The sequence below is a fragment of the Leuresthes tenuis genome, unplaced genomic scaffold (assembly GCF_036924035.1).
Source record: "Leuresthes tenuis unplaced genomic scaffold, fLeuTen1.0.hap1 SCAF_6, whole genome shotgun sequence".
Taxonomy (NCBI): domain Eukaryota; kingdom Metazoa; phylum Chordata; class Actinopteri; order Atheriniformes; family Atherinopsidae; genus Leuresthes; species Leuresthes tenuis.
Genome location: NW_027325360.1, coordinates 36,779,526 through 36,804,067, shown reverse-complemented (window position 1 = coordinate 36,804,067; position 24,542 = coordinate 36,779,526). Strand labels below are relative to the sequence as shown.

Sequence of the window (24,542 nt, the reverse complement as noted above, 5' to 3'; positions counted from 1 at the left end):
GAGGACGTTTTTTTCCTGCTACCAGTTTTGATCGTTTTGTAATCACATAAAAATGTCTGCTACTGTTCAAGTAAAAAAGAAAACAACCAAAAGAAAAGTTTCTGACTCCAAATGGTTTGGAAATGGCCTTATAACCCTTCCCAGATTGATAGGCAGCAACAGCTGCTTCTCTGAGATCATTTCTGATGTCTTTCCTCCTTGGCACTGTGTTAACACACGCCTGAATGCTCCAGACCAGCAAACCGACAAAACTTCTGCTTTTATTGAGGTGCTCACACTTGAAGATGATCAGTTAATCAAGTTCATTTGATTAGCAGCTCCTGGCTGCTACTTACTATCTTAATTCCTTTGGAAAGGTAGGATGCACACGTTAGGATGCCCACTGCTTCTGTATTTTGGCTTGATCTTTGTTCATTAAATAATAACACAGTGTGATATGTCATAGGCTGTTGTTCATCTCAGTTTGTCATGACCTCATTTCATTTTTTCCCTCTTTGACAAGTATTTTTCACAAGTTGATGAATTCTGTAAGGAGTCTGTTTTAGCATCAATGGTATGAAGGACTACCACTCCTTCTTGTCATGCTGGAGCTCATAATACATTTTAGCGGTAATTTATCATTTGTTATCATTTATCATCCATTTCATGTTGGATTATATCTGACAAAGAATTACAAAAATTGAGACTCACAATAACCACCACTTTGCTCACATGTTGAATCTGAAGGCTTTTGATGGATATTGTTTTCGTCCCATACGGATCAGATTATTATTGTAGGTGAAGATGTTCTCTCCATCGTCTGTAGATGTTATTTTCATGTGGTATTGTTTGATTCTGGCTTGTCATGTATCATTTCAGTTATGCATGGAGCAATATGACAGGAAAGGGCTCCATATTTCTACGAAGCGACAGGGAGGACAATCCTGGTTATTTTAGATGAACACACTGTTAATGTCTTTTTTGGATGTAAATGAAAGGTTGTACATTAATGGGTGAATTTTATGAGCTAATATATAGGGCTGCTCGATCACTGTTGTAGAGTTGTAATGTCTGAGCTCTTTCATAACCTCATAGGTTGCGTTAGAGTTATCATTCTTCATCAAAGTGATGACCGAGATTGTAAAATTCTGTCAGCATTAATCATTACCCATCAATTTAATTCACATTTTCTGTTTCAATGAGGCAAAAGCTTACTGAATAGCATTTTATCATCTGAAACTGTTCCTTTATAAAAATAAAATAAAAATAAAATAAAATAAATAAACATATAAAACACATATAAATAAATAAATAAACATATAAAAATAAAAAACAGTTAATATAGATAAAAATGTCTATATCATTCATAAGGCCATCAGAAGAAAATAACGGATTGTGTTGCTGGTAATTACATTATGTTAAAGTATATCACCCTCTTGTTGTAATCTGTCAAATAGACAACAACAGCGGGTATTTTCAGAGCACCCCTGTTTCACAGGTAACAGCCTGTCTTCAGAGAACACCCCCCTTGTTTTCACTATTTTGGATGAGCCCAACCCACTGGAGACGGGTAGATTGAACGTCCACATTATTCAACGTCCAGTGGTTTGCTGAATATTTCTTTTTATTTTGAGCGTTTCATTTACAGTGAGTCCTCCTCTACCATCCATGTCAAAGACATCGGCAGTGTGGCAGAATTTTACCAAAATAGATGGCAGGAAGAAAGTCGAATGCAAAATTTGCAAACAACAGTTTTCATTTCAGTTATTAATATCATATTAAACACATTTCAATATTTTAGTCTAATAATCGTATATAACTACAGGCGCACCCGCCTGCAACAACGGCAGCATCTCTCTATATACGCATGGCTCTCAAGTTTTGAATGAAGGCAAAAGTAATTTTGCCGCCTCCTCCTCTTCCCGATTAGTCGATTTTTTTATTTATTTATTTTTTTCTCCAAAATTTCAGGGTTTCAGTCTACCAAGAATTTCTTTGGTTGATTACAGCCCTACTGTTCTGATCTACCTCTCTATGGTCCATATGAATTATCAAAGAGGAATAGCAGTGTGAAAAGGATTCCATTTGATTGGAAGATGAGGTAACATTGCAAAGAAGATGTTCAAGCAGGCTGTGGATGGGAACTTTATATAAACATTTCAAAATAGTAAAATGCTAACACATAACACATAAGTAACAGAAAATCCCATCAAGGATGTTATCTGTCCCCTTTGTGCAATTGATTTGCTAAGACATTTTTGCCAAATGAGAAAATTACAGTTGAAGTCTAAGATTTCCTGACAGGCACTTATAACTATCCTTTAATGAAAATCTACCAATAGAAATGTGTAACACTCACTTTAAAAATCTGGCATTATTAAACTCTCCAAAGAGTTTCAGGAGCCAGAAGTTTCCCCCAGGAGTTGATAGAGACAATAGTAGGCTTGGATTAATGAAGGCTCCAAACGAATGCTAATGTTGCCCTGTACTATAACTCTTTAAGGCATCACCTTCTTAGATGAAGAAATTCTTCCAAATGGTAAAAAGTTAAGTTTGATATTTAACTTTATGGATTTAGCATCTCACTCGTCTATGATTGTGGTTAATGACACCATTTGACTTTTACTCTTCTTGATATGAGATGTGTCAGCCAAAAAGAATGTCCATGTAGCCTAAAACAGGGATTGCTTTTAGTCTTAAACTTGTTCCTGTTCACTTTTAAAGATTTGGAGCAAACATTTGTTGCTTTTATTCATTAAAATCATCACTAAACTATTAGCGATTCCCGTTTAGTTTTTCTGATACGTTACTCTTTGAGCATACAGTGTATCAAACTTATGTCCGTACTTTTATATTTCTATCAACATCTATCCTATTAAGTCTTTTAAAAGCTAATTTAGATAACGTGTATTTTTCTTTTTATCAGCTTTCCTTAGTTATCTGGCTGCAGCAGCTGTGTTGCTTTACAGCGTGCTAAAAATAATGATTGTGATTGATCATCTCTGAGTGTAATGGCTGCCATGACGACATGTCGCTGGGGATTTGTATGGTTTGGGATGATTAGTAGGCTGCATGTGTAGAACCTTGCAGGTGGTAAGCTTAGTTAGAGAAAAAAAAGAAAGAAAAACAGGAAATACTTAGAGAGTGAGCTAAGATCCGGGCAGAACCCTTGTGAACTCTTGCAGGCACATGTTATTGACCTATGTCACCTCGGTTCAGATTCCTCAGTACAGCCTCTGTGTCTTCTCACTGTGACGTGTTGTATTTTTAGCTGCATCATTCCATGGATTTGTTCTTTTGTGGTTGGAGGTTTGTATGGTTTCCAGCGACTATATGTGGCATTGTCTCGGCCAGCTGGACTGTAAACAACACGCACTGACAGTCCGTGTTCAGCTCTGCATCCCTGAAATATTTACTGCAGCATCTTTTCAGCATTTATTTATATATTCCTGTCAGGTTCTGAGGAAGTCCATCAGTTTGTGCTGAAGTGGCTACAGAGGATTTCTGAGGTCTGACCTGCAAGCAGTGGTGTGGATTTCATTCCATAGTGAACCAGTTTCAACATTACAGAATTCCAGGGCTAATGAAATCAAGAACTCAAAGAACTCAAAAAATGACAAAGTCTAGTTTGAAATATCTGGATAACTGATTGAGAAAGAGGAAAATTCCATAGGGAAATGTAAAGTAATGTGAAGACTGGCTACAAGTCATTTTTGGAGCAAATATGCTAGATTAAAAGTCATTAAAAGCTTTGGAAAGGGGAAAAGGGTGGGTGAGGGGGTGACACCACTGGGGGCTGTTGGAAATTAACATTGCTGTTGACGTAACGATAACAATGGCTGGAGATGGCAGCAGAATTGTTTATTTATTTGATTTTGTTTCCTATAGTTAAAAAGAAAGTTTCAGTCCATTTTTCTATAATCTTTTTTCTTTTTTTAGACTTTTTAAGGCCATGTTAGCTGACTTCTGTATGTGAATGCTTTCAACGTTGAGTTGCTGCTTTCTGCTGTAGATGAAGAGTTTGGTTATAAGATGCTGAGCTTTCTTCTTTTTGTTTGTCAAATCTTCATGTCCATCTTGCTGGAGTCAGTCTGACTGTGGGGCATAAATAGAACCAGACATTTTCTTTGTATGTGCATTTTTGTCTTTTTATTTATCCTCTTTCTCTCTCTGCTGCTTTTTGTCTCATGAGGATATGACAAGCAGCCATCAAGTTCCCCTGAGTGGAGTTTGCATTTCCCATTTTCCTCTCTACAGTCATTTTTTCCCCTGAGGCTTTAGGTAAAATCTTCCACTTGCCTCCCTGTGAAACCAACCACGTCGTGCTATGGTGTTATGTATTGCCTTGTCAGCCCTTCAGCATGTTTATGCAGTGGATTTATACACAGCCTCGAAAGGATTTGAGTTTCTTTTTTTTTGCTCAATGTTTCTGCAGCTAAGAACAAGTTTTACCCCAAGACATCGCAGTCCCACAGCACATCACAAACGGATGTTTAGTCTCTCGGGAATTGAAAATGATTTGAACTCTATCTGAAATCACAATGAAGGAGGGATGTCATTTGGAACAGCTGTTGCTCTTTGTCTATTTGCTGTGATCTGTCTCTGCAGGCTGACAAATTCCGTGTTTGTTGATGTGAAAGAAACAGACCGGTCATGTGCACAACAGCTTTGTCTTACTGAGCTGTTGTTAAAGAATCATGAAGCTATTTAAATGGTCAGACAGTTTTCTCCACTGTTAGAATGTGCAGTGTGTGGAACAAACTGTGGTGGCGGGAATGGAAAAGTTTTATTTTAATTTTCAAGAGCCGTATTAGACTTGAAATCAAAGTCATAGATAGCCTTGGGAATGGCGACTTTAGATCCTGCTTCCTCTGAAGCCTTCAGCTGTGTCATATGATCTTCATCAAACATAAGTGTTTTTTTCTTTCCTTGACCTTGTTCTGTCACTTTGTGGCATGGTTACAGTCACCAAAGTCCACACATAAAAAGCTCAACAAGTGTTGAAGTTTTTGAGTGAAGTTCAGTGCCTATAACGATTCTTCACTTCTGCCTATGATATCACAAGCTAATAGTTATATATTTTTTTCTCAAAAAGTGAAGTTTTAAGCATTTTCTTTTTTCTGTTGCATGTTAGCTGGCTGCCAGAGTGTTTTTTTTTAAAGGGTGAAATAAACACTTAATCCATCTGAACTTTTACCTGTTGACTGAAAATAGATATCTGCTGTATCTGGAAAAATAAACCCAAGTCACTGCTCAGTTAAGCAGTGCTGTTTCCCCTGCGAGTGCATATGGTGTGTGTTTTGCGTGTCTGTTCGTTAGGTAGGCAAGTCATCTGATATCAGGGAAAACAAAAGTACACATCTGGTCATTTTTCAGTGACCAAAACCCCAAGTAAACAAATTGTCCTTGTTGAAATCAAAGGCAGTTTGCTAAAGTCTGTAAGAAAGGAGGGAAGCTCAAATGAAAATGTTTCATTATGATGTTATCAGGAGAAATGAACAGACAGACAGGGAGGGACAGTCAGAGAGTTTTAGGTTTGTTGGTCTTTTATCAGTGTTATGAAATATGAAGAACGCCTTTTACATTTTGAATTGTAAAATCATAAAGGCTCCAGTCTTTGGCTTGTGCTGTTTAAAGTGTTTGTTGGATCCTTAGGTCTATTTTAAAAGAAAAAAGGAAGCAAGGTAATGTTTGTGAGAGCTTTTTATGGTACTCAAAATTTACTTTAATATCTTAACACCTTAACAGTCAGGCAATTTTTGCCTGCAACTCCTAAAAAAAAAAAAAAAAATGAGCTTGAATACAGTGAAAGAGATGAAATTTTATGTCTGCTGCCATTCCTGAACGCTTCAACATACAGTCATGATCTTGGGCTCTAATGAAAGGTTACACTTGGGACCGTCTTATCCCACATCCAGATCCTCTGTCAGTATTACTGACAAAGAGTAACAGAAGCACAAACACATTTTTACTATAACCAGATCTTTGTGCATACAATAAAAGTCCAAACAAATTGTATGGTCTAAATGCAATTAGTTTATATACATAAATAATGACATAGCAAACAACACTGAACACTATTCACAATTTGTATTGACATTATTTGCTGTTGGAAACATTGTAGCAGTCTCTGCCTGGCACAAAGCATGGGGGCATATCACATGTGGCACACTTCACTGGAGTCTTGGTCTGACAGTGTCTGCACCTCAAAACCCCATGGTGAGGTATGTACCACACTTTTCCATCATTTCGCTTCAGCTGCCCCTGTGGCACTTCTTCAGCGTAGCCTTTATTCATGACATCATTGAGGAAAGTTTGTGTACTCCTCATTAAATGGTGCAGCTGGAAAGACGTTGCTCAGCAACCTGGCGATTGTTGGGCAGTGAAATGTCGTCTTTTCTGAATGGCAATCTGAGACTGTAATGTCCTTCCACAATGTTGGCTGAGTCTTAAACAATTTTCATGAACTGTTTGTCCTCACATGACATTTCCTTTGTGTCTTAATAGGATTTTTCATTAAAATCTGTGTTGTACTGTGTGACCAGCAACTCATGAAGATTGATTACTGAAATCCTGTTGACAGATTGACATTTGCACTTCCTCCTCTTAATGGGCCATTGACCACCCAACCAAGTAAGGTCCTTAGGGGCCTTCTCCCTGGTTGTTAATGACCTGCAATGGCTCCATTACTTTGGGTGCATTAGTGCCGATCAGTAAGCTGATGTTTGCATCTATCGTAGGTAGTTGCCAAATTTGAGCCATTTTGCTAAATCTATCTGGTTGGGGATGTTATTTTTTGTAACGGGCATTGTTTTTTGGGTGTATAACTCTGGAAGGGCTGTAAATGTGTTGCCATGTAGCTCATTCACCTCCAAGCCTTTAACTGCATGACTACTGACAGTCTTTTCTTGACCCATGGTGCGTAGAGGGATGTTAGTTTTCTTTCCTGTCATGTTTAGCTGATGCATGAGTCTATTTGTGCAAAATGAGGCTGAACTGCCAGGGTCAAGGAAGGTATACGTTTGAACAATTTGATTCCCTTTGCTGGATTTTACTTGAACTGGAACAATAGACAGGACACACTCTTCTTCACCGGCCCCAATATGCCAACATGCTTTCGAAGAAACCTTTGCATTGTTCTGTGTAGCTTCAGGCTTTTCACCTGCTGGTGTTCCTTTCCTTCCTATGTGAAGCACAGTTGGGTGGTTTAGATTGCAAACTTTACATGACAAGCGGTTGCAGCAATCTCTACTCATGTGCCCTGGTAGAAGACACCCAAAACAGATTCCTCTTTCTTTTAAAAAGCTGATCTTTTCTCTGTGCAGTTTCCTTTTGAGAAGCAGACATGCATCCATTTTATGCTCACCTGAACAGAACAGACAGACGGTCTGTTTTCCGCCTGAACTTCGCTTCCTTGAGGCTGAGGGGATTTATGGCTGTATTTGATGTTTGTTATCCTGGTGGCAAAGCTGCTGCTGGTGGGTTTTGTCCTTCTTGAAAATGTGACTTTATTATATTTGGGGTTATTAATGTTTTGGTCTTGAATATTGCCATATACAGGGTCTGATAAGATATTTGCTTGACGTTCGATGAACTTGACCAGGTCGCCGAACCTCACCTTGCTTTTTCAAATCTCCACTTTTCACGATGTTTATATGGCAACTTGGTAACCAGAGCCTTTAGATTGGAAAATAAATCAAGTTTATTGTGTGTGATTTCTTCCATGCTGTTGCAGCACCCCCTTAGATATAGAGCAAAGTCCTCTAAAGCTTTAGAGTCTTCAGGTTTAAAGAGACACCATGACAGGGCCTTTTGTATATATCCGCTATAAATATATATTGTTGGTGCCTTGTGTGCGGCGATATATAATTTGGCTACACCGGCCCTTAATTGTTTTTTGAAGTAGCTCAAAACAATTATCATAATATATTAAAAGGAGCCCATACTAACTTATCATTATTCATTAAATGCGTTAATTTCATTAAAAAATCATATGTGGTAGTACTCATCTTTTGGAGGTATCATCATAATAGGTTGTGCAGCGATACAATGTCTCACAAGAATTTCTGAGAAAAAATAGTTTATCTTTGACTGGATGGCAGGAGTTGGTCCCACACAGCAGGTTCGACAGTGCGAGCTGCCATGAAGATGAGTAATCTGGATCCATTAAGGCTCTTTTTGTCTGTGATGCTCCAGTGAACTCCATGTGAACATCAGAGAGTGTTATGGCTCCACCTCCTATGAATCTGTGCTGCATTTGATTAATATCTGGGATCATTTTAAGCAGGACTAAATGCTAATTGTAGGCATCCATTTTGAAGACTAGAGCTAGATTTTGGTAGTGTTGTGGGGAAAAAACGCAGAAAAAAGTGCAGAGAGGTTTATGTCATCTGTCATTCCTGTAATACTTAGTGGAGAGAGGACACAAAATACTAGACTGTTTCTAAGTGTTGGTGCGTTGTAGCCAGTTTGCATTCAGTTGTATTCAACCAGTCAGCTACCTGTGCTATGCAATCACAACCAAGTATCTTTATATTCCTCATGTTTTAATCTCAGTTCAGCTATAAAGCCACGTTAAAGCACCTCATTTCCATTCAGTCATTGTCTATGTAATTTATACCCCAGTTTAGCTCTTTATTCATGGAGTTGAGAAACCTCTGTTTCCATTTTGTTAACAAAGGAGCTGTTTTAATGGCTTTTAAAGGAGGAAGTCCAAACTGTGAGTCAAAGGATTCAGCATTCTGTTAACACCAACTGCACAAACACATCATCTTCAACTTATGTTGCTTGATTTCTTGAAGTGCAGATCGACAAAGACATACAAGAATTTTAAGAAAAATCTCAGAAGGAGACGTACAGCCAAATTCCACACTCCATATGAACCCAATGTGTTGGTATGTTGCTGTAGGTGATTTCTGCAGGCAACGAGCTGTTGAAAGTCTCTATTGGAACCACATGTTGTTAAGCTCCTCTGGCAAATGAAGTCTTGACCTCACTGTAGGCTATGGAGGAGCTATAGTCATGTGAAAAGAAAGTTAGCCATTTTTCAATTTTTTATGTAATTTTTTTATGTAAATAAAAAAGTATTTTTTATTTTCTAAAGGTTTTATGTATCAGGGTATAATGAAAAAATAATCTGGTCCTTATCCCTTCTTAAAATTACAACCTTAGATGAGCAGCAATACATAGAATAGAATAGAATAGAATAGAATAGAATAGGATAGGAAAATACTTTATTCATCCCCCAGTGGGGCAAATTCAAATTAGTTAAGTAGCTCAAAAAAATATTATTTACAATGATTGCTTATTAGAACAACAATAATAATAATAATAAATGAATAAATGTGTGAAGAACATGTCAGCAGTTACTGTTAAAAAGCCTTGTGGCTGTAGGGACAAAGGACCTCCTGAACCTCTCAGTCCTGCAGCCTCTCACTGCAGCTGCTCCTCTGACCTGCCAGGATGCTGTGGAGAGGATGTTTATTATTCTCCAAAACAGAATACAGTTTCCTCCTCATCCGTTGCTCCACCACAGCACTGAGAGGGCCCAGCCTTCTGCTTACTACAGAACTGGCCTTTTTCACTAGTTTGTCAAGGCATCTACAGTTTTTGTCTGTAGTGCAACTCCCCCAGCAGACAACAGCATAGAACAGGGCACTCTCACTGATAGTGTGATAAAACATGCATATCATATCTCTACAGACATTGAAGGACCTGAGCCATCTCAGGAAGAAGAGACGGCTCTGGCCTCTCCTATACACTGCTTCTATGTTGGCAGACCACAGACCAGTTTATTATCCAGCACCACCCACAGGTATTTGCAGGTCTGAACAGTCTCTATCTCCCCTCCATCAATGCAGACTAACTGGTATGGAGTTTTAGATCTCCTGAAGTCCACCACCAGCTCTTTGGTCTTGGTAGTGTTCAGGAGCAAACAGTTATTTTTGGTCCAGCCAAGGTCCCTGTACTCCTTCTCCTGCCCACCGCGCACACATGCCACAACAGCCGTATCATCAGAACACTTCTGTATGTGGCAGGACACTGAGTTGTACCTGAAGTCCGATGTGTACAGAGGGAAAAGAAAAGGAGCCAAAACAGTATCCTGGGGAGCCCCAATACTGCATTCCAGTGTTCCAGAAACATATCTCCCCATCCTGACATACTGTGGTCTGGCAGTCTAATAGTCTATAATCCACTATGTCAGGGAGGGGGCCACACCCATACCTAGAAGCTTTTCTTTCAGTATGGGAGGCTGTATGGTGTTGAAGGCACTGGAGAAGTCAAAGAACATGATTCTCACATATGAACCAGGCACATCCAGATAAGCATATGCCCAATGCAGCATGAATCGTGTCTTCCACTTCTATGTGTTTCTGGTAGGCAAACTGGAGGGGGTCAAGATCCTCAGCAACCTGCAATTTCATGCGGCGAACAAGGAGTCTCTCCAAGGTCTTCATGATATGAGATGCCAAAGCCGCTGGTCTGTAGTCATTCAGCTCCACCGGTTGCCCTAATTTGGGCACCGGTATGAGACAGGAGGTTTTCCACGGCACCGGGACTTTTTCCATGTGAAGGTTCATATTGAAGAGCCTCTGAAGAGGGACTGCTAGTTGACCAGCACAGTCCCTCAGAAGCCTTGGACAGACTCCATCTGGGCCTGCAGCCCTCCCTGACTGAAGTCTCCTGAGCTCAGCTCCAACCTCCTCTATAGTTAGACACAGAGGTTGTAGCGGAGGGATGGTGACAGGAGTGATGTTGCTATCAATCATAGAGATAGGGGTGGGGGTTACTGCAGAGGTGGAGGTGCAGCTGGGCTCAGGAGGCCTGGTGGTGAAAGCTTCAGTAGAGATAGAACATATTACTTAGGTTTGCAAAGTTGCATCTGAACAAACCACAAGACTTTTGGAACAACATCCTTTGGACAGACCAGACCAAAGTGGAGAGACTATTGGTCAGAACCTGGCGACACGTGAGTCAGTGATGGACAGGGCACTAAACAAAGTGCTCTCCATCACAGACAGTCCAATGACACTGACACCAGTGAATGATGTTTCTTTTTTATTATTGCCAGTTAGTTATGTAATAATGATATCATGCTTTATTTTTTACCTTTTATGCTGCCACCTTACCATGCAACTATTTGCTGATGTGGCAAAGTAATTTCCCTCACAGGATCAATAAAGTATCTGTATATCTATCAATTTTTCTATGCATGTATGTATATTCATCAAGTCTACACAAAAAAAAACTAATACATGTCAGATTTCAGCTTGTTTTTGTTCTAAAGGATCAATTAATGCAACTTAAACTAAGAGTTAATGTAACTACACGCTGTGACAACCTTTTCAAAAGCTTTTAAGAAATTCCCACTGTACTTGGGTTGCCTCTCCATTTCTACTTTGATGTTGATAACAGCAACAGGAAGGAAGTAATACTGTGAGAAAGAGTCAGACCAAAACACGTCAGACCATAGCAGCAGTTTTAAAATTCTCAGTGAAAACATGTGATGGATCTAAACAAAGGAGAAAAAAAACATTTACAGCACTACCTCAAAGTCAGAACCTGTGTTTTAACAATCTGAGGTCCTTTTGCTTCTCCTGTACAACTCATCTCACTAATGGCTTTTCCATCTGTGGCACTTTCCCTCTCAGACAGGCAAAAACTCAGGAAAAAGCCCCACTCCCTAGAGTCTCCTGAAACAAGTTTGTTTTTCCCAGTCAGAGCACCATTTGAACACATATGAGAGCTGTCGGAATGAACAGGAAGTTCATCAGGAGAAATGAAAATGAATGGGACAGGAATGAGCAGGGGGAGGGGGTAAGCTGGAATGTGAACTATACGAGGAACAAGCTGGGTCTCTTATGCTGACCTCAAAGGAAACTCAGTAGTGGAGATGCTTTTACCTGCTCCTGATTTAGTAGCAACATTTGCCTGTACTTGTTAATTTGCATGCCTGCAAGCCTGTAATGTTTATCCACCACATGTGCAAAGTCACCATCACCACATTTCTACACGTGATTTCAGTCTTTATGCTCTGGAACATCTTCTGCAGTCCACAGCTTGTTGTGGTGGATCCAAATGATGAATATGGTTACCTTTGTGAGAAAATAGCAGAGGATAGAAAAACAGATGATTTGTAGTTTTTGAGGCACCCTTTGGTGGCGTTTGCCCTTCCCTGGAGGCAAATACCAATTGAGGAAAACCTCCTCTCTCATTCTTTCTTGTCAAGGTTATTTCAGCTTTATATGAGATAAGTCTGTGGTGAATTCATCTGTTGAGCGACCCAACAAATTCTGCCTCCAGCCAGACTGAGCTCCTTCCTCCCAGCTCACAGAAGATCTTTGTGAAATATAAATCCTTGAAAAAGTCTTGCACTGCCTGCTTGCAACAATCACAGCTTTATGTTTTATTGCTTGGCGTTCTGCTCATTTCTCCAAGCAAATCTGCTCCAGTTCTGTCGAGCTGGATGGGTTCTGCTAGTGTCTGAGGTCTGAGCTTGACTAGACTATTCCAATAAAATTAAATAGTTCCCCTGAAATAGCCTGAAGCATTTTTTAGAGTCATTGTAACTCTGAACCATGAACCCAGTCTGAACTCTCTGGAAGACTGAAACCGGGTTTGGGTAAGAATCTTTCTGCGTTTTAAACCGTCCACTTTCCTTGCCTCCGCTGATGGGAAAATAGTCCCAGAGCATGATGTTGCCACCACCATGCGTCACTGTGATTTGCACCACATGAAGTATTTTTCTTGATGGCCCAAAAGTTACGTTTCTGTTTCATCTGACCAGATTACCTTCTTGCACATGTTTGGAGAGTCCCCTAGATGCTTTATTTTTCTTTCTCTTTTTTTTCCTAAAGCAACAGCTATTTTGTATGAAGACCATCTTTTGTAGCGTGATCTGCTTATATTGATCCAATGGACATTGACTCCATTCCCTGCCGTGCATCTTTGGAATACTTTCAGGCTTATGTTTTGCCTTTTTTTTTAACTCTCCAGCTGATGTGCTCAGAAGGTAATTGGGAGCATCAGATCTTAACCCAGTATGACCTGGAGCATCATTTTACCTTTCAAGCCTGGAGCAGCAACAGTCTGCCTCTCAAATGTTTCTATCTATCTATTTTCCTATTTTCTTCAAAGCCATCCAAAATGAATATTTTTTCTGGCATGAAGAATCAAAAACAGTCATGGTTCATTAGTCATTGTGTAGAGTAACTTTGGGCAAAAATGACTTCCTGTAGCGTTCTCAGTTGTAGTGGAGATGAAGAAGTCTCTGACTGAACACACTTTGTTGTTTGATGACTGTTATAAGCAGGGTGTTCAGCATTGTTACCTATGATGGATGGCTTTTGCAACATTCTTCTTTGCATTATCAGCTCCAGGGACTACAGTACATTTCCCAGCAGAGAGACAGCTTTCATTATTAGTTTGCAACAAAGTTTTTTTTAAAAATGCCAAGAGGTGGGATTTTCCTACTTTTTTGTATTCACTATAATAGACCTAAACAGAAAAAATGCTGAAGAGGCCTTTTCAGGACCAGTAGAAATCCCTGCTATATGAATCCGAAAGGAGAGAAAAAAAAGTGGGTCCAAAAATATGTCGCTAACTTTGGAAATGTCTTTAAGAGGCGACCCAAAAACCTTAAAACTCTGTGATGAGGCTGGTGCTGATATGGAACAAGTGAGAGAAACATAAAGTCAGTGGGATCATCTCTGTCTTACAATGATATCTTCTTTACTAGGCATTTTACCACAAAAACAAGCAGGGCGGAGAGGGAATATTTAGTGTCTGTGTTGATATTTAAATATCACCGCATCTCCCCAGTTTTGGCACACTTTACCAAACTCAATCTCTTTAAATAAATAAAGAAAAATGTCTCTGTGGGTTTGGGTCGATTTAACATCTGTAGGAGTACCTCCTGAGAAATTATGAGCAGAAAAGATCAGCACCTGTAGTGTTGTTCAGGAGGAGGTGCAGAATGGAGAGACTAACTCAGTCTTTGTATGCAGAAGTTAACATGATGGACTGAGGTCTCACACGACATATCTGTGGCTGTGTTTATGATATATCATATCAGAATCCAAGTTGACCATTATTAAACATTGTGGGACACTAATATGGAACCACTTCTGGTGTTCTGATCTAAGTAGCACTGGACTCTCCAAACCCTGCTCTGCTTCGATTTGTGGTCGATGATGGTGTAGGATTGAGGCATCCGAAGATAAATGTCAGTTCCTCAACGACCTCCAAGTGTGTTTGTACCCACAATGCCATGTTTGTGCATTTTTCCAGCAGCAGACTTGTCGAAGAACTGTTGCACATGTTACCATGGAAACCCTTTGATACCTTCTGCCACGTTATGTAACACAGGAAATGCAGTCGTCAGACAGACGTTTACATCCCATCAGATGGCAGAAAACACGTGGTTCCTTATGGACCATAACACTTGAGGGAAAGCTTTTTTAAATCTCAGTTTGCTACACGGGTTGCATTTCCTTCTCTTTACATAAAAAAGCAACAAAGTATTATTATTATATATGTGTTTCTTAAATATTTCCTATTTTTGAAGCAAGTTACTTGACATGTTTCTCAACATTCTTCCCACAGAACCTTGACATTCGCGTAGAGGATGTGCGCATACGAGCCATCCTGTCGTCGTATCGAAAGCGCATCCCTGTAACTGAGGGCTACGTAGAGGTGAAGGATGGTGGCAAATGGAAGCAGATATGTAACTCAGAGTGGACCCAGTTTAACAGCAGAGTTATCTGTGGCATGTTTGGATTCCCTGGGGAGAGGAAGTACAACGCCAGAGTCTACAAGTGAGTATGTAGGGACCTTAGGAGGCTCCAGGTGAAGATAATTCATGGTGTTGGTGTGTCCAACAAAGCTGTGACTCGGTGGCTGTTCTGTTGGGGCAGTTGATGGATGCAAAACTGTGATTTGTTTTTCCCCCTATCATGTTTCTTTAACACAAATTGGTAATTTCATGTTAATCATACTCCCAGCTGGTCTCACATTTCTTTATACTATCATAACAACATGTTGTAGCTCTGAAAGCTCCTAAAACATGAATTGTACTTATTTTCTACAATAACTTTGTATTTGTGGGAATCACATCAACCAAAATTACTCATATTTGAACTGTGACAATTAAACTTGCAGGAGTTCTTGTTTCCTAACAAAAGAGTTGTGATTTCAGTATGTGTTTAAGTCCAGTGTTTGCAAAGAAACAGAAGTAAGCTTAAAAGCAGGGTAAAGTTTATGGAGTTATTTAAGAATGTTTATTTTAATTTTTTTTTAACAATGTTCACAAAAATAAAACAGATTACAATCTGAATGCTGATAAATAAACTGAATTAAAGGGGAACTTCGTTTTTTTTAAACCTAGACCTTATTTCTGTCATGAAATACGTTTATCTACTCACGAGAACAATTTGGCGAAAGTCGGAGTCCTTCGAAAGCTATTTAGAAAACTCGTGATCGGCGTAGAGTTAATGGGGTAGGGATGATGCAGCCTCTAAATAAGGCATTATCTGTCTTCATTTCACCAATACTTTAAGAAGAATGAATGAACAAACATGTGCTATAGCTCTGTTAGCTCATAGCTGCTGTTATGTGGCTACTTGCGGCTATAGGAGAGCTAACGGAGGGATTTCTACACAGGCACTCTACTGGGACCACTTCATCCACACGCCCCCCTGCAGCACAGTTTATTCACTCCGTGCTCTGTGACAGTCAGCTAACTTCACACAGAGTTTGCTACTGCTAGTTTTGTGCAACATGGCAGGATATTTATCAGATTTTGACAACGTGAACGACGACTTTGAGTTCTTACTGGAGTGAATGAGCTGTGCTGCAGCCATGCATGTCGATGAAGTGGTCCCACTAGAGGTGTATGTAGAATTCCATAATAAAATAAAATTAAATAAAATCCAAATAAAAGGCACGTCAGCCCTGACATGCCTTTTATTCACAGAGGAAAATGAACATTTTAAAATAGTTCCAGCATTATAATTCATTGTTGAAAGCGAAAATTTTACTTTTTATTTTTACAGTCTTCCTTCAGGGAATTTATGCAAGCTTTAGTTTGTTAGTTATTAATCTGTAAAGTTTATTTTTGTTTCGAACATTGCTATGATGGTTACTAAGGACGCTACTATCGCTGTAGCTTCCGCAAACGTCACGTTAATCACCATAGGCTACTTTTTTGTTTGTTTGTTTTAATTTGCTTTTATTCCGGCTTCGCTGCTGAACCACCCTATAAAGAAAATACACGCAGGCAACGGAGAAATAAATTTGTTTTGGATGAACAACAGCGCACCCTCAAAGATCACTGCCCACTGACATCTCCTGCATCAAATCAGAGCGCTGAGGCGAATGGAGACAGCTAATATATAAACAAATAAAATAATGATAATTTTATTTGTCATTCTTATGCATCACATAAAGACAAAATTGTGTTTCACCGTTTGGAGATCAGTGCAGTTAATTTCAACAATAAATAAGGAAACATGGATAGATAAATCAAAACAGATAAAAATGGTCAGGGATAAAAGAGAACAAAAATGATCATTTGATAAGTGCTCCAACAAATAAACAGCTACAGACACCACACACTCGCAAATAAACAACATTTGTAAAGCTATGTATGCAAAAGTTAAAACTGTATATCCAGATACGTATTGGTACTACAATATACAGAAGTCTTGGTCATCTAGGACCATCCTGTCAGCCTGGGGGAAGGGATACAGTAGGCATCATTGTTCATATTAGGTCATTAGAAAATACAATATGAAACTCACTGTAAATTATGGGGAAAACCAGGTCTAAACTGGTTCAAATTTAAAAGTCTGACAGTGTATTAAGCAGACGTCAATATTTTGAACACACGTGGCCACTAACTACCCCTTAAAACATGTTTGAATTATTTCATCCATCTAGCTTATTATAATGGGTCTGAGAAAGTACACCTCAAAGGGCCTTGCCTTAATGGAGCAAGGTGAAAATTAAAGTTTGGTGTAGGACAAAAGTGAAGACATCATTAGAAAAGTCTTGACCGAGGGAGTAACATATATAAAAATTGTGGGCTGCTCCTGCTCCTCAGAGGTGACCTTTGAACCTTGAACCTGAGACACTTTTGAAGGCTTACAAGGCAGCAACAAAATGGGAAACAGACCAGTTGTAAACAGGAAAGCTCTAGACCTATACTACCATCACCTGGGGGCACCTGTAGGGGGCGCCACTAAGTAGGGTCAAAACCCAGAAAAATTGTGATTTCACCCCTTTAACTATAAGCAAGATCAAATCTGACCAAATAGATGTGCTTCCCAACCCCAAAACCTATAATAAGTCTGAAAGTTTCCTGGCCACAATTTGACATATTAGAAGAAACACATTTGAACTATAAAACATGGCGCTGCCCGCCACTGTGTACAATTTAGTACGAATTGTAGTTTTTATATCGTGCTTCCGGGTTAGGGTCAGGGTTGCGAAATTAGGGTTTAAAAAACATATATCTGAGCATTCTTCAACTAAAAAAGTATCACCCTTACATGTACGTTTATGTCGTAAGAAAAGCTATGTTATGAAAACATAAAAATATGCTAATTTAGACATGGTTCCTGCCACTCTGTTTCGCCGACGGAAAGGGGAGTGTTCAATAACTGAAACGAATGGCAGCCATTTTTCACTGCAGGGAACTGTGCATGTGCACTGGTCGATCGTGTCATTGGATGTTCGTAGGATAATGCACAAAAATCTGTACATAACTTTTCGTACGTTTCCATACAAACCCTTTCATGAGAATACGTTGTATTTACAAATAATGAAAATAAAATGACAAATTTTCATTATTTTCCCCTTCTTAAAAGTTAAACAATTACTGCTGATTTTGAATACCGCACTGCAAAGCAAAAGCATTGAGTATACACAGAAATTATACAATTCTAAGGTTCCACAAAGGCATCTTCTTTAGAGAAATTCAAACTATCAAAAACTATACCTGCAGAAACGGCTCTGGATATCGTTTAATGAAACATGGTGATATCACAATACATAGAAACTAGAGGTAATCTTTGAACTTACAGATGGTTTTGGACATGAACTGGCACACAGGAAAAAAAAACCAATATGTCCTCAATCAGCCCTGTGAATGTAAAAAGTAGGCTGGTGGTTGTAGCTAAGCTTTTATTGACTGTTACTACTCCATTTTACATTCAAAATATGCCAAGTATCCTTGTTTATATCTTTGTTTGACTTGACTTAACACGACTTGACTTGATACGACTTGAAAATTAAAATCGAGATTCTTACATGCATTAATTGCAATACTCCTATTTCCTGCTGAATCCAACACCCTGACGATGACCAAATTGCATTTTTCTACTTTATGTTTTTACTTTGAGATACCGATAAATTTAAATTGAAAAAAAAAATCGGGTTACCCACAGTTTGAAACTTCAGCTTACAGACCAGTAAGGTCTCGGTCCATACAGAGTTTCAGTTGTGCAAATTCCAAATGCAGAAACTAGAACTCAGACATCCAGACCCACGATAGGTCAACTGAGCCCTGAGGGTTTCGTGCTTTACCGTGTTGGTAATCCGTCTATGTTGAGCTGACTTCTTGAGAGAGCACATAAGCTTATCATTTCACGTAACATGTAAACTTTTCTGAGGCATAACAAGTTCTGTAGCTGAACATACCCCACTGTGTGCTGGCTTACTATTCCAATATCAAGTTCATACTACAAGCATGACTCTTCAAGTCACCTTCTGAGAGCCCTAATCCCAGTTAGCCTGCTTAGCTTGCTTGAGATTAAGTGTATTTTTTTACTACCCAAATATCGTGAAAATGGCATGTAGTCTGCACTGATATCATATCTTTGAAGGTGCTTTTTTTATGTGGCGGAGCTGCAAGGCTGCAAGGAGCACGATGTCTCCATATGCTGGTCTTTGTTACTGGATGACAAATGTGTCAAAGCCTAATATTCAAATTCAGCCAAAGTTTGTCATAATTTAGGATGACAACCAGGTGTAGAGTACTTGATATCACAGGTCCTTGAACAGTGAATCCCCTACCTGGCTCTTGCCTGTCCGACTTTGATGGATTCCACAAAGCTGACGTAATGTTGGAGCAACTGCTGAGGGATCTAAATCTTGCTTACATAAGTAAGCTCACAGCCTACAACCCACACATTAATCATGGCCTACCATAAAACTTTCAGGACTAAAGATAACCTTGAATTTTCTTTTGCCTGGGCTGGAAGGCTTCTGCTTTAGGTAACCACAGCAGAGCTCAGCTGCTCCCTAACTTTCCATCTACGTGTCAGCCTGCTCTTGCAGTGAAGCATGCAGTGTACTTTCACAGGCTGCCATTATGAAATGGAGCCAGGAGCTGCAACTGTTTCATAATCCTGACTTTCATAACTGTCCTTTCTCTGGATCTTTTTTAGATTGCAGTTCAGTTCTCAAGATTTTCATCAAAATGTCTTTATGAAACACGCAAGTGAAGAATTCATAGTTTGGTGTCATTTAACTTTTTAAGATTAAAATTTCAGCATTTTAATTGGTAACGATATTTGTGTCTTAAACAGTAAAAATTTATTAATCACCAATGTTGAAATCTTTATTCAGTTTACTTCACATTGTGCCTCCTTAATAAAAATAAAATCTGTTAGACTAAGAGAAAAAAATAGCATTTCATTGTTTATATGTATCTTCCTCTATTTTGTCTCACAATGCAAAAAAAAAAACACCTGAAAAAGTTTAAAACATCCAGAAAGTAGTTTTCACAGCAGTGAAAAACCCACCCTGGTTCAGTTTGATACGGATGGGTGGGAGCTCAAAGGCTGCATATATTCTTGCTTTTGATTTTTGCGTTCATGTTTGTGATAATGCCTGGTGTGTAATGCGTTGTTGGAGTGTCAGTTGTGCATTTCCTCTTACAGTACGATCATGTGAACAAAAGATGCAGTGTGCAGATGACCAGTGGGGGCATCTACCATCTACAATGCTAGAGCTGTCGCTTTTTCTGCTGTGATCGTAACTTTGACCAAACGCTAACCTCCATTGTCTCAGTTTTCAGTGTTTACGTCCTACTAATTCAAAAGGTCTTTGCATACTTCAGGTTCTCTGCTGTACCCCCTAGAGGATTCCTCCGGTGACAGAGGTAGTACACAGGAAAGTAAGCTAAGGAGTAGGATGAAATCAGTATGAACAGTCCTGTTTATCTAATTTCTCTACATTCATCCTTTGTGTGGCTCGAGTTCCAAAATTCTAATTCCAATAATGGATCTTGGCAGTATCAAACATAGCTGGAGTTCAGTCGAGGCTTTCAGCTACAGTAAACAGTGACACTCAAAGAGACTTATTGGATGTTTTTCAGAGGTTATGTTTATGTTTATGTTTCTGTATTTAGCAGACACTTTTATCCAAAGCGACTTACAAATGAAGACATAATAAGCTATGTAAAAAGCTAACAATAAACTACATAGAAGGAACCCACTAGTCTCAGACTCTGTCAGAGGTGACAGAGTAGAGATAGAGTGCAGGCATAGAGTAAAGTAGAGAAATATAAAGTGCAACGATAGAGGAGGTAGGGAAGTACAAGGTAAGTGCTGGGATAGGAGATGCTCTCTGAAGGGCTGGGTTTTTTCTTGAAGCTAGACAGGGACGCACGCCGCTGTTCTGGTAGTGGCTAGTTAGTTGGTCATCAATCATGACACCCAAGTTTCTAGCTACCTTTGATGGAGCAAGAGATAGGGATTCAGTTTGGATGCAGATGCTGTGGTGTATGGTTGGTTTGGCTGGGAAGACCAGCAGTTCAGTTTTATAGAGGTTAGATTGGAGATGATGGGCTTTCATCCATGCTGATATGTCAGAGAGACAGTCTGAGATTTGTGCTGAGACCATGTGGTCGTCAGGTGGGAATGACAGATAGAGCTGGGTATCATCAGCATAACATTGGTATGAGAAGCCATGTGATCGGATGATCTGGCCCAGTGAGGTGGTGTATATGGCAAAGAGAAGAGGTCCCAGTACTGAGCCTTGGGGGACCCCTGTGGCGAGGTGGTGCGCTGCAGAAGTGTGACCAAGCCAGGATATTTTGAATGACCAACCAGTGAGGTATGATTCAAACCAGGAGTGTGCTCTCCCTGTGATGCCCATGCTAGAGAGTATTTGATGAGTTGAGCAGTAAATGATGAAAAATTGTGAGAAATAGAATGAAGATCCCCTAAATTTATTTCCTCAACAATTGTGATGGAAAGTTGGTTATGAATAGTAACATTCAAGTTGATTAAAGTCTGGGAAAGAAAACTTCAGAATAACAGGATGAAAAGATTTTGGAGAAATGTCCATTTTCGCTGTCTCAGGACAGCTCCTTTATATTATCATCGTGTTCAAATTAAATTTGAGGACATAGCAGAGTCAGTCTTCAGGCTTCAAACATTACTCCTGAATGGTTTCCAGTATGCAGCACCACCCTCGCCAGCTCGCAAATAAAAAAACAAATGCAGCCTGCCCTGTTTTAATCTGCTACACCTCGGATATGGCACATGAAGACAAAACATGATGCTCTGTAAATGAGGATCATTAAATGCATATTATAGGCTCATTAATAAATGGAGAGGAGGAAAGTAGCATCCCAGTTGGCCTGAAAAGAGTTACCCTTACCCCAGTATAGGTAAATCAGGTAAATCAAATGACTTTTTTAATCTCCTTTTTTCCTCCTTCTGTCCAGAATGTTTGCTCGCAGGAGAAAGCCATCATACTGGGACTTCTCTGTCAATTGCACTGGTAACGAAGCCCACTTGTCCAACTGTAAACTGGGTCAGGCCATATCCAGTGAGAAGTCCAATGAGACCTGTGCTGAGGGGTTACCTGTGGTAGTGAGCTGTGTGCCTGGTAGAGCATTCGCCCCAACGCCTATGACGGGATTTAGGAAGGCCTTCAGACAAGAGGTAATAAACACATGTCTCAGTATAATGAATTGTAATAATTGTAACTGTAACAATTAGTGGGCACTGAATGGATGATGTGAGAAAAGTGAAATGATAAACAAAATTCTCATGAAGAGAGCCAGTGGATTAAATATTTTCCTCAAGCCAACAGAGAAGTTGGAGTCTCTGTCAGTTAATGAAGTTCAGTTGTAGCCGCTTAACAAATGTCTTCTTCAGAATTAATTATCATCATCCCATTTTGTCAGGGATGACATGAAGCAGTCAAATGCTCAATCTCAAGGAGAGCAGAGCAGTGTCAGATAGCATTTTGTTTTTTCAGATGTCCTGCAGAACAGGGTTCACATACAGTACAGCTGCATCGTTAAAGAAACAGTTTGCTCTCCACAGTAGTTGAGGCTGAGTTGTATTTCCTAAATTCTTTATTCTTTGCTAAGTCTTAAAAATCTAGGATGAATAATCGGCAGCTGAGGTCATTCTCATTACTCACAATATAAAAGATGTTCCGTGTGGAATTTCTGCATTAACAAATATTAGAGTTCAAAGGACCCATGGCGTGCTATTTAATCTTTTCTAGCTTATCTCCTGTGTTATAACTGTGTTATAATGCCTTAAATATGACACAAAGCTAAAAAAGAGGGTTATGCACGTTTTAATGTTTAGTAGAGACTTTTTTTCAGCAACCTGGTCACGATTCCGTCATAGTTCCCTGATTTCCTTGCACTGTCATTATCCCGGCAGTGTGTCCCAGCTAGAGTGTGCACGTTCTTCACTGTGACCATTTTAAAAGCAGCAGTTTTTGCGCCGCAAGAAACAAGGGTTTCTTGTGTCTTCAAGAAAATGTGTTTTTGGTGATGAGAAGTTGACCCTTCTCAGCTTCTCTAAATTCAATTTCAATTCAATTCAATTTTATTTATATAGCGCCAGATTACAACAATTGTCATCTCAAGGCACTTAAGTAATATAGTCCAATTCAAGCCAATTGGAATTCAATTCATTGTAATCATAATCCAATTAATTCATATAGAGCTAATTCAAAAAATTAATATCCTAGCTAAGGAAACCAACAGATTGCACCGAAGCGTGTCTTCAGTCCAATCTCCCGTCCTGAGCCTGAGGGACTGTGGAAAGGAACGACTCCTTTTTAACAGGAAGAAACCTCTGGCAGAACCAGACTCAGGAAGGGTGGCCATCCGCCTCGACCAGCTGGGGTTTGAGAAGACAGAAAAGAGGGAAAAGAGGGGGGAAAAACACCATAACGCCATTCAAAGGATATCTGTTGGAACAGGGAAACACAAGTTAATAACCACAATAATGTCACATGTACATAAAATCAATTGTGAAATTAAACAGGGGGGAAAAGAGAGCAAAGTGAGGAAAGGTGTGACAGATGAGGTCCCCCAGCAGTCTAAGCCTATAGCAGCTTAACTATGGGATGTTTCAGGATTACCTGAGCCATCCCTAACTATAAGCTTTATCAAAAAGGAAAGTTTTAAGCCTAATCTTAAAAGTGGAAAGGGTGTCTGCTTCCCGGACATTTACTGGCAGCTTATTCCACAGAGAGGGGCCTGATAACTGAAGGCTCTGCCTCCCATTCTACTTTTAGAAACTCTGGGAACAACAAGTAAACCTGCAGTTTGGGAGCAAAGTGCTCTGTTAGGAAAATATCTTACAATTAAATCTTTAAGATATGATGGAGCTCGGTCATTAAGAACTTTATATGTGAGAAGAAGAATCTTAAATTCTATTCTGAATTTAACAGGGAGCCAATGAAGAGAAGCTAAAACTGGAGAAACATGATCTCTCCTGTTAGTTCTCATCAGAACTCTGGCTGCAGCATTTTGGATCAGCTGGAGGCTTTTCAGAGAATATGTGGGACAGCCTAATAATAAGGAATTACAGTAGTCCAATCTTGAAGTAACAAATGCATGAACTAGTTTCTCTGCATCACCTTGAGACAGGATGTTCCTGATTTTGGCAATATTACGAAGGTGAAAGAAGGCAGTCCTAGAAACCAGTTTTATATGTGCGTCAAATGATAAATTCTGGTCAAAAATAACTCCAAGGTTCCTCACTGTAGAACTAGAAGCCAAGGAAATACCATCTAGAGTAACTATATAACTAGACAATTTCTCCCTGAAGCGCTCAGATCCAAAGAGAACAACTTCAGTTTTGTCTGAATTTAAAAGCAGACAGTTCTGAGTCATCCAGGTCTTTATGTCTTTAAGACAGGCTTGTAGTCTGACCAACCTGTTGGTTTCATCTGGTTTCATAGATAAGTACAGCTGAGTATCATCAGCATAACAATGGAAATTTATGCCATGCTGTCTGATAATGTTACCTAATGGAAACATGTATAAAGTAAAAAGAATCAGTCCAAGCACAGAACCCTGAGGAACTCCATGACTTACTCCAACGTGTGAGGAAGATTCCTCATTTACAAGAACAAACTGGAATCTATCAGATAAATATGACTTAAACCAGCCTAATGCAGTTCCTTTAATCCCAATAACATGTTCAAGTCTCTGTAACAGAATGCTGTGATCGATCGTATCAAATGCAGCACTGAGATCCAACAGGACAAGCACAGAAACAAGTCCGCTATCAGAA

General features: G+C 39.5%; 1 protein-coding gene across 1 annotated transcript in view; it reads left to right on the top strand.

The window, feature by feature from the left end:
• Window positions 1–24,542, top strand: part of loxl2b (lysyl oxidase-like 2b) — a 49,013-nt gene that overhangs the window by 6,180 nt on the left and 18,291 nt on the right. Inside the window, exons 4-5 of the mRNA XM_072388618.1 lie at window positions 14,584–14,795; window positions 21,716–21,935. Coding sequence (XP_072244719.1) covers window positions 14,584–14,795; window positions 21,716–21,935 — 432 coding nt within the window. The remainder of the gene's footprint in view (window positions 1–14,583; window positions 14,796–21,715; window positions 21,936–24,542) is intronic.